This window comes from Pinus tabuliformis, chromosome 3_2, assembly GCF_031772625.1.
Source record: "Pinus tabuliformis cultivar Carrire ecotype Pingquan chromosome 3_2, CPIR1, whole genome shotgun sequence".
Classification (NCBI taxonomy): domain Eukaryota; kingdom Viridiplantae; phylum Streptophyta; class Pinopsida; order Pinales; family Pinaceae; genus Pinus; species Pinus tabuliformis.
In genome coordinates, this window is record NC_142302.1 from 230003629 (window position 1) to 230013945 (window position 10317).

General features: G+C 28.8%; 1 protein-coding gene across 1 annotated transcript; it reads right to left on the reverse strand.

Annotated features, from left to right (window-relative positions):
* Positions 1-304: 304 nt before the first annotated feature.
* Positions 305-1444, reverse strand: LOC149180553 (uncharacterized). Its single transcript, XM_089413907.1, has 2 exons — positions 1050-1444; positions 305-950 (listed from the first exon to the last, which is right to left on the reverse strand). The coding sequence occupies exons 1-2, from the start codon at positions 1442-1444 to the stop codon at positions 305-307; spliced, it is 1041 nt and encodes a 346-aa protein (XP_089270033.1).
* Between the last annotated feature and the right edge of the window lie 8873 nt (positions 1445-10317).

Below are 10317 nucleotides of genomic sequence, written 5' to 3' on the forward strand. Positions count from 1 at the left end.
ATGAAAGTTGAATTGAGAGAAGGTAGCAGCCAATGAAGAGCTCTCGATTCCTCCACCACTTGCCAGACCTCAATTTTTATCAGCTCCCAGAATGTGTGAAAGAAAGTTGTGGTGAAGCCATCCCAGCCAGGGGCTTTGCCCTCCTTGAGTTGGGACATGGCTGTATCCACCTCCTGAGTCAGGATAGGGCGAAGGAGAAGTTCGTTGTGTTCCTCAGTGATAAGTTTTGGCACATTTTGGGTAATTCTTTCTATTGCAGGTTGCCTATCTGCATTGGGCTCTTGATGGACTTGCTTGAAGTGATTTAGGAATTCCTCCTCGATTTCTTCATGTTGTTTACCCTTGCCCCACCTTGCTTCTGAATGAAGGGGATATTGTTGTGCATTCTTCGTTGAACAATGGTTCGGTGAAAGAATTTAGTGTTCCGTTCACCCTCTTTCAGCCATCTGATCCTGGACTTCTCCTTCCATAAAATCTCCTCCTGCTTTTTCCTCTCCTCCAGCTGATTATGGATGTGTTGTTCCTGCTCCAGGGTCCCCTCCATGTGACCCCCTGTGATTACTTGTTGCTGGAGATCTGCCATTTCCTTATTTAAGTCTTGTTGCACCTTAAAGATGTTTCCAAAGGTCTCAATGTTCCAGCGCTTTAAATGGGATTTTAAATATTTAAGTTTCTGTTGGAACTGAAACATTTTGGAGCCTTCTGGTGGAATGAAGGTTTTCCAAGTGGTTTTGATGAAGTCTTTGAATGTAGGGTGGGTGAGACAGAACTCTTCGAAGCGGAAGGGCCTCCTGGTGGTGTTTCCTGGTCTTTGCCACTGGAGGGAGATTGGCCAATGATCTGAGCCTGAATGGCGGAGAATTGCAGCAACTATTTCTCCTCCTAAGTGAACCGAGTTATTTGATATGAGAAATCTGTCAAGTTTAGAAGCGATTTGGTGCTTCCCTACTCTTCAATTACTCCATGTGTACATACCGTTACAAAATTGCAGGGCGATTAGAGAAGTGTTTTAGATGAAGTCTTTAAAGTGGGTATTTTCCTGTTCCAACCTGTTTCTTCCCCCAAGCTTTTCCTCCAGCTTGGTGATCATGTTAAAATCCCCTCCAATGATCCAAAGAGGATGCAATCTGTTGTTATTCAGAGCTTCTATTGTATTGAGAAGAGCTATTTTGTTTCCTGCTTCCTGCGGGAAATAAACATTGGAGAGGTTTCCATATAAATTGATGCCTAATATGTGGAAGGTGGCCTGAATGAGGTGGTGAGAAGCTTGGAAGTCGGAGAGGGTTAGCGCTTGCGTGTTCCATGCAATGGAAAGCCTTCCTGATGCTCTTGAGGCATCCACTGCCACCGATTGACAACTTGGCCATGCTTTAGAAAGGATGCTTCCTAGTGTAGTGCTGTTACACTTGGTTTCTTGAAGAAAGCATAGTTGCGGCTTTTCCATCTTTATCATATTTTTTAACATTCTTAGTTTCCATGGGCTATTGAGCCCCCTTAAGTTCCATGAAATGAGCTTCATGATTCACTATTGATAGAGGGTTTGTAGTACTTTGTCAATTTTGCATACCTGCCTGAGTCCACCAGGATTTTCCCTACTGCTATTGTTCGTTGGAGATCCATTCTTCTTCCCCTCTTTTTGGATTCTTTTTGGGGGAGGCCACCATCCCAATGGCTTCCCCGCTGGATGCCTAGCTGTTTCTTTTGATAAGCCCTTGAGATGACCACTTCTAGTTTGTTGAGTTGAAGCTCTGGGATATTATCGTAATCCTTCTTTTTGCATGCTAGTTCTAGCTCTAAAATGTCTAGTCCTTCCAGATCTATACTTTCTGGTTCTTCATCCATCTATTGCACCTGACTTTTTCCTGTTGTGGATATATCTATGCTTTGGGGGGGATCTGGAGTTCCATCAACTTCTATATCATTTGCTTTCTCAGCAGGCTCCTTTTGTCTATCCTTGGGGGTAGCCTTAACACCCTTGGAGGTTTGTGATTCAGGAGGGGAGCCCGAAGGAGGAGGTTGGGATGAGGAGGAGATGGGCGTGGAGCTGGGCTTGGAGATTAGGATTTTCTCGTCGAAGGCTTGGGCTAGAATTTCAAAGCTGTTACTTGTAGCAGGGCTAGAGGCAGAATCTTGATGGGGCTTTTTCCCGGTCGAAGGCTTTTTGTGCACTCGTTTGCGGTTGGGTGCTTTGGCAAAGCCATCATGGGTCAAAGTGTCGGAGGGGTCAGGAGCATTGGCCTTGGCATTTAGTGGACAATCCCTAAATAAATGCCCGTGAGCATGACATTTTATAAAGAACCAGCTGGTTCTTTTTGTCAAGTAAAGCATTTTAAAGAAACTCGTTTTTCATATTCATCTCCACCCAAACCTCAGCGCTCTATACACGCACCTGCATGGGCTAGCCCCCATTTTAAAAAACAATCACGATGTGAGAGGCTGGGGCATTAAGCGTTCAGGTTACTCCGTTTCTTAGGGCTATGTTAAATGCCTAGAGAAGCCTCATGTGCCACCTAATCCAGCTCCCTGGAATGGTATCTGGAAAAATCCTTCAATCCCAAAGGTGGACCACTTCTGCTGGCTCCTTTGCCACCAGAAAAAATTGACTGAAGATAGGCTGCAGATAAGGGGATTTCATGGGCCATCTAGATGCTCCTTATGCAAGGAAAATTCTAAAACTGCCCTCCATATCATGATTGATTGCAGATTCGTTTCCTTTGTCTGGCAGGAGCTCCTAGCCCCGTGGAAATACAAGTTCAACTTCCCCTCTTCAGTCCCTGAACTATTTACAAATTGGATGAATAATTACCCCGGTCACCCTCCAAAAAATAAAACAGTCAGATTTGCATGGAGCGCTTTAACAAAATTTGTCAGCTGGCAAGTATGGCTGGAGAGGAACCGAAGGATCTTTAGAAATAAAGAGCAGGATTTCAGGTTGGTGTTCAATGCAACAAAAGGACAGCTTGCAGAGTGGCTGGAAGACAAAGGGGATGATGCCAATTTAAGCCAACAGGAAATAGAGCTTGGTTTGGCTCTTAACTTCAAATTCCCAAAAATAACCAGTTCTCCCCCTCCCCCCAAGGACTGGAAAATTAGGAAAAATGAACAAGAATTCCAATCCTGGCTGTCTAACCAAACTCTACCCTCGCTCTTCTTTGACGGGGCTGCTAAAGGGAACCCAGGTATTGTGGGAGCTGGAGGTATCATTTTAAATCCAGGAGGAGCTGTTGTCCACCGATTTTCCTGGGGATTAGGCCACTCTACAAGCATCCAAGCAGAAGCAATGGCACTTTACCAAGGATCCAAATTCCTCAAAGAGCTGGGCTATAAGGAGGCAAATGTATTCGAAGACTCCCAGGTAATTATCCAAGTGCTGGCAAACAATTCCATCTCAACGGATCTACAACTTGCAAGAATAATCTCAAGGATCAAAGGCTTGACAAAAACTATGAATCTGAATTTTTTTCATGTCTTGAGATCAAACAACAGTGAAGCAGACAGCGAGGAAAATAAGGCAGCCCTGATGGAAATTGGCTCCCTCCTCAGAGATAATACAGTCCTTTGGGACCCAATACCCTAAAGTGTAATGTTTTTCCGTATCCTTCTTCACCAGTTTGTATGTATCTTCCATCTGGGGAAATTAGCAGCAGAAGCACACTTTGCTAAGTATAAAAAGAAGATTCTGATTAGAGTAGAGGGCAAGGTCTGCTGGCTGAAAAGCCAAATAGAAAATACACCAGCCTTTTGTAACCGATTTCATGGCTTCAGGCCGCCCAGTCAATGAAAGATCATATCCGTTTCTATTAAAGAAAAAAACAATATAAAATACTTTAAAAATAATTTAAATTGATTAAAGAACAATTTTAAATGATTTTAAAATGTTTCAAAAACATTTTAAAATGTTTCAAAAATAAGTTTAAGTGCTTTAACAACAATTGAAAATGCTTTAAAACCATTTTAAAATGTTTTAAAAACAATTTAAAAAGATTCAAAGTACCAATTTAAAATGCTTCAAAAGCAATTTAAAATGTTTTTGAAACAATTTAGAACATTTTAAAAACAATTTTAAATAGTTCAAAATGATTTAAATGCACTTTAAAATGTTTTAAAAACAATTTTAAATTCTTTCAAAATGCTTTAACAACAATCTAAAAAGCTTTAAAGTACTTTAAAATGTTTTTAAAATTCTTTCAAAACAATTTAAAATGCTTTAAAACAGTTTACGACGCTTTAAAAACTATTTAAAATAATTCAAAAATAATTTAAATTGCTTTAACAAAAATTTTAAATGATTTTGAAATGCTTTAAAAATAGTTTACAATGCTTTAAAAACAAGTTAAAATACTTCAAAAATAATTTAAAGTGCTTATAAGATGCTTTCAAAACAATTATAAAATCTTTTAAAATGTTTTAACAACAATGAAGCTTTAAAGTACTCTAAAATGTTTTTAAAACGATTTCAAAACAATTTAAAATGATTTGAAAATGATTTAAAAATAGTTTACAATGCTTTAAAAACAATTTAAAATACTTCAAAAATAATTTAAATTGATTTAAGAACAATTTTAAATAATTTTAAAATGTTTCAAAAACGTTTTAAAATGTTTTATAAACAATTTAAAAATCTTTAAAGTACTTTAAAATGTTTTAAAAACAGTTTTAAACGCTTTAAAAACAATTTAAAATGCTTTAAAAACAATTTGAAATGTTTTTGGAGCATCTTAGAACATTTTAAAAACAATTTAAAATAGTTCAAAATAATTTCAAAACAATTTAAAATGCTTTAAAATCCATTTACAATGCTTTAAAAACTATTTCAAATACTTCAAAAATAATTTAAATTGCTTTAAGAACAATTTTAAATGATTTTAAAATGCTTTAAAAATAATTTACAATGCTTTAGAAACAACATAAAATACTTCAAAAATAATTTAAATTGATTTAAGAACAATTTTAAATGATTTTAAAATGTTTTAAAAATAAGTTTAAGCTTTAACAACAATTGAAAATGTTTTAAAACCGTTTTAAAAATAATTTAAAGAGCTTTAAATTACTTTAAAATGTTTTTAAAATGCTTTCAAAACAATTTAAAATGCTTTCAAAATGATTTAAACGATTTAAAAAGAATTTAAAATGCTTTAAAAGCAATTTAAAATGCTTTTGAAACAATTTAGAAAGTTTTAAAAACGCTTTAAAATAGTTCAAAATAATTTAAAAACAAATTAAAATGTTTTAAAAACAATTTTAAATTCTTTTAAAATGCTTTAACAACAATTTAAAAATATTTAAAGTACTTTAAAATGCTGTTGAAGAGAGATTCCATACAGGCTGGAAGAGTATTTAATTAATGGAAAACCCTGTGAGCAATTTTGAAACCAACGTTTCGGACTAGCTAGGTGAGTCCATCATCAGGATAATGAGATCTGCATTTTGAGAAAGAGAGAGTCAAGAAAATGAGAACCTATTAATAGAGGGATGGATAGATAACCTAGGTTTGGAGAGGTCGGCTAGATTTCAACACTTTATTAATAAATGGATAAATAAATTTTTAATTTTGATTTTAAATTTTAATTTAATTAATAATTTTAACCTATATTAAAAGTAATTTTTTTTTTTTTTTTACTAGTAGATTGATATGATCTAATATTAAAAATAAGATTAATATAAACTAAATAAAATCAATTTAATAAATTAATTTAATTAATTAATTAAATAAATTGGTTTTACATTTAAAAGTATATTAATTAATTAATTTTTAAATTTAGTTTAATTAATAAATTTAATTTTTATTAATAAAATAAATTCACTTAAATTAATTTGGCCTAATTTAAAAATAAAATTAATATAAACTCAATGGATTAAATAAATTTTAATTTTGTTATAAATTTTAATCTAATTAATAAATTTAAAAGTAATTTTTGACCTAACTAAAAATAAATTAATATAAACTAAATTTAACGAAAGATTAATTTAATTAATTAATTAATTAAATTAATTTTAAATTTGGTTTAATTAATCAATTTAAAACTATGTTGATTAATTCATTAATTAATTAATTTTTAAATTTAAATTAATTAATAATGATTTTTTTTGAATAAAATTAATTCACTTAAATTAATTTGGCCTAAATTAAAATAAACTTAGATTGAACTAAATTTAAAATAAAATCAATTTAAATTAATTAATTAATTAGTTAATTAATTAAATTAATTTTAAAATTAGTTAATTTTTTTTTTTTTATTTAATTAATTAATAGAATTTGGTTATTAATTTATGCAATTATAATTATAATTATATATATATATATATATATATATATATATATATATATATATATATATGTTAATTGTAATTTATTTATTTATTTGAGCTGTAAATGCTGTCTTAAGGGAGAATTTGTATAACTTAAAGTTACTTTATTTTGTTTAACAAGGGTTTCCATGTATTACTTAGTTTAAGACCATCATCCCTATTCATATTATTAGAGGATTTTTCAATTTCTATTGTCTCTTTAATTCTTCTTTTTAAATAGTGGTCTTCCTTGTGGATTAATTTAGCTTGTTCCATGCATATATAGTGTGAGGAGGAACAAGCATGCTTTGCAAGACCTGATTTATCAGACCTATTTCTTGTAATATCACTAATGTGCTCTTTTAATCTTACTCCAAAGGATCTTCCTGTTTCCCCTATGTAAACTTTACCACAAGAACAGGGAATCGAATAAACGCCTTTGTGACATTTTGGGTCAATTGCATCTTTTGCAGATTCAAGCATGTTTTTTATGGTGTTAGGGGGGGTGAAAGCTACCATAATGTTATGCTTGGCGAGAACTTTGGCAATTTTATCAGTGATTCCTTTGATATAGGGAAGGGATATTCTAGGGTTATCAAATGATTTCTTTTTGTTTTGTTTATTGGTTAAGGAATTTTTAATAATTTTGCTGATGGTGTGATGTTGATAGCCATTGTTTACAAAAACTTCATGGAGATGGATAAGTTCTTCCTCTAGATGTTCTGGGTCGGAGATTCTGGAGGCTCTCGTGGTTAGGGTTTTGATGACACCCATTTTTTGTTTAGGATGGTGGTGGGAGTTTGCATGAAGATACTTGTCAGTGTGTGTTTTCTTCCTGAAGACCTGGTGGCTTAACTTGCCTTCTTTCTTGGTGAGGAGGACATCTAAGAAGGGGAGCTGGTTGTCTTGCTCAATTTCAATGGTGAATTTTATGTGTTGGGAGAGGCTATTTATATGGGATAAGAATTCCTTGAGCCTATCTAAGCCATGGCTCCATTTAGCAAAGATATCATCTACGAACCGTTTCCACTCTTCAGGTGTGAAGGGGAAAGACCTAAGAGCCATTTTCTCAAAGTGTTCCATGTAAAGATTAGCAATCAATGGGGATACTGGGGAACCCATTGCAACACCATGGGTTTGCTCATAAATTTTACCTTTAAAACTGAAGTATGAGGATTTAAGGCAAATTCTTATAAGTTCCACAGTTTCTAAGTCAGTAATATTTTTTAGCACTTCTAAGGCTTCATCTACAGGAATCATGGTGTATAGAGACACTACTTTAAAATGCTTTTAAAATGCTTTCAAAACGACTTAAAGCACTTTCAAAACAATTTAAAATGATTTTAAAATTATTTAAAAATAGTTTGCAATGCTTTAAAAACAATTTAAAATACTTCAAAAATAATTTAAATTGATTTAAGAACAAATTTTAAATGATTTTAAAATGTTTTAAAATATTTCAAAAACATTTTAAAATGTTTTAAAAATAAGAATAAGTGCTTTAACAACAATTGAAAATGCTTTAAACCCGTTTTAAAATGTTTTATAAACAATTTAAAAATCTTTAAAGTACTTTAAAATGTTTTAAAAACAATTTTAAACGCTTTAAAAACTATTTAAATACTTTAAAAACCATTTACAATGCTTTAAAAACTATTTAAAATACTTCAAAAGTAATTTAAATTTCTTTAAGAACAATTTTAAAATGATTTTAAAATAGTTTACAATGCTTTAAAAATAATTTAAAATACTTTAAAAATAATTTAAATTGATTTAAAAACAATTTTAAATTATTTTAAAATGTTTCAAAAACATTTTAAAATGTTTTAAAAATAAGTTTGAGTGGTTTAACAACAATTGAAAATGCTTTAAAATCATTTTAAAATGTTTTAAAAACAATTCAAAAAGCTTTAAAGTACTTTAAAATGTTCTAAAAACAATTTTAAACACTTTAAAAACAACTTAAAATGCTTTACAAACAATTTAAAATGTTTTTGAAACAATTTGGAATGTTTTAAAAACAATTTAAATTAGTTCAAAATAATTTAAAAACAATTTAAAGCACTTTAAAATGTTTTAAAAACAATTTTAAATTCTATTAAAACGCTTTAACAACAAATTAAAAATCTTTAAAGTACTCGAAAATGTTCTTAAAATTCTTTCAAAACAATTTAAAATGTTTTAAAAATAGTTTACAATGCTTTAAAAACAATTTAAAATACTTTAAAAATAATTTAAATTGATTTAAGAACAATTTTAAATTATTTTAAAATGTTTTAAAATGTTTCAAAAACATTTTAAAATGTTTTAAAAATAAGTGTAAGTGCTTTAACAACAATTGAAAATGCTTTAAACCCGTTTTAAAATGTTTTATAAACAATTTAAAAAGCTTTAAAGTATGTTAAAAAGTTTTAAAAACAATTTTAAACGCTTTAAAAACAATTTAAAATGCTTTAAAACAATTTAAAATGTTTTTGAAACAATTTAAAACATTTTAAAAACAATTTAAAATAGTTCAAAATAATTTAAAAACACTTTAAAATGTTGTAAAAACAATTTTAGATTCTTTTAAAATGTTTTATCAACAATTAAAAAGCTTTAAAGTGCTTTAAAATGCTTTTAAAAGGCTTTCAAAACAATTTAAAATGCATTAAAAACCATTTACAGTGCTTTAAAAACTATTTAAAATACTTCAAAAATAATTTAATTTGCCTTAAGAACAATTTTAAATGATTTTAAAATGCTTTAAAAATAATTTACAATGCTTTAGAAACAATTTAAAATACTTTAAAAATAATTTAAATTGATTTAAAAACAATTTTAAATGATTTTAAAATGTTTCAAAAACATTTTAGAATGTTTTAAGAATAAGTTTAAGTGGTTTAACAACAATTGAAAATTATTTAAAACCATTTTAAAATGTTTTAAAAGCAATTTAAAAAGCTTTACAGTACTTTAAAATGTTTAAAAAAAATAAATTAAACAATTTAAAAACAACTTAAAATACTTTAAAAACAATTTAAAATGTTTTTCCAACAATTTAGAACGCTTTAAAAACAATTTAAAATAGTTCAAAATAATTTATAAACAATGTAAAACACCTTAGAATGTTTTAAAAACAATTTTAAATTCTTTTAAAACGCTTTAGCAACAATTTAAAAAGCTTTAAAGTACTTTAAAATGTTTTTAAAATGCTTTCAAAATAGTTTAAAATGCTTTAAAAACCGTTTACAATGCTTTAAAAACTGTTTAAAATACATCAAAAATAATTTAAATTGCTTTAAGAACAATTTTAAATGATTTTAAAATGCTTTAAAAATAGTTTACAATGCTTTAGAAACAATATAAAATACTTTAAAAATAATTTAAATTGATTTAAAAATTTTAAATGATTTTAAAATGTTTCAAAAATAAGTTTAAGTGCTTTAACAACAATTGAAAATGCTTTAAAACCGTATTTTAAATGCTTTGAAAACAATTTAAAATGCTTGAAAAGCAAGTTAAAATGTTTTTGAAACAATTTAGGACATTTTAAAGACAATTTTAAATAGTTCAAAATAATTTAAAAACACTTTAAAATGTTTTAAAAACAATTTTAAATTCTTTCAAAATGTTTTAACAACAATTTAAAAAGCTTTAAAGTACTTTAAAAACATTTAAAGTTCTTTCAAAACCATTTAAAATGCTTTAAAAATAGTTTACGACGCCTTAAAAACTATTTAAAATAATTCAAAAAGAATTTAAATTGCTTTAAGAACAATTTTAAATGATTTTGAAATGCTTTAAAAATAGTTTACAATGCTTTAAAAACATTTTTAATACTTTAAAAATAATTTAAATTGATTTAATAACAATTTTAAAATGTTTCAAAATGTTTTAAATGATTTTGAAATGCTTTAAAAATAGTTTACAATGCTTTAAAAACATTTTTAATACTTTAAAAATAATTTAAATTGATTTAATAACATTTTTAAAATGTTTCAAAAATATTTTAAAATGTTTTTAAAATAAGTTTAAGTGCCTTAACAA

Bases quoted from the DNA above. Each gene is read 5' to 3' on its own strand.
- LOC149180553 (XM_089413907.1), bottom strand. From the start codon at position 1,444: ATGGAAAAGCCGCAACTATGCTTTCTTCAAGAAACCAAGTGTAACAGC. The intron at 951-1,049 runs GTTGGAACAGGA...GAGTAATTGAAG, and splicing joins AAGCTTGGGGGAAGAAACAG to AGTAGGGAAGCACCAAATCG.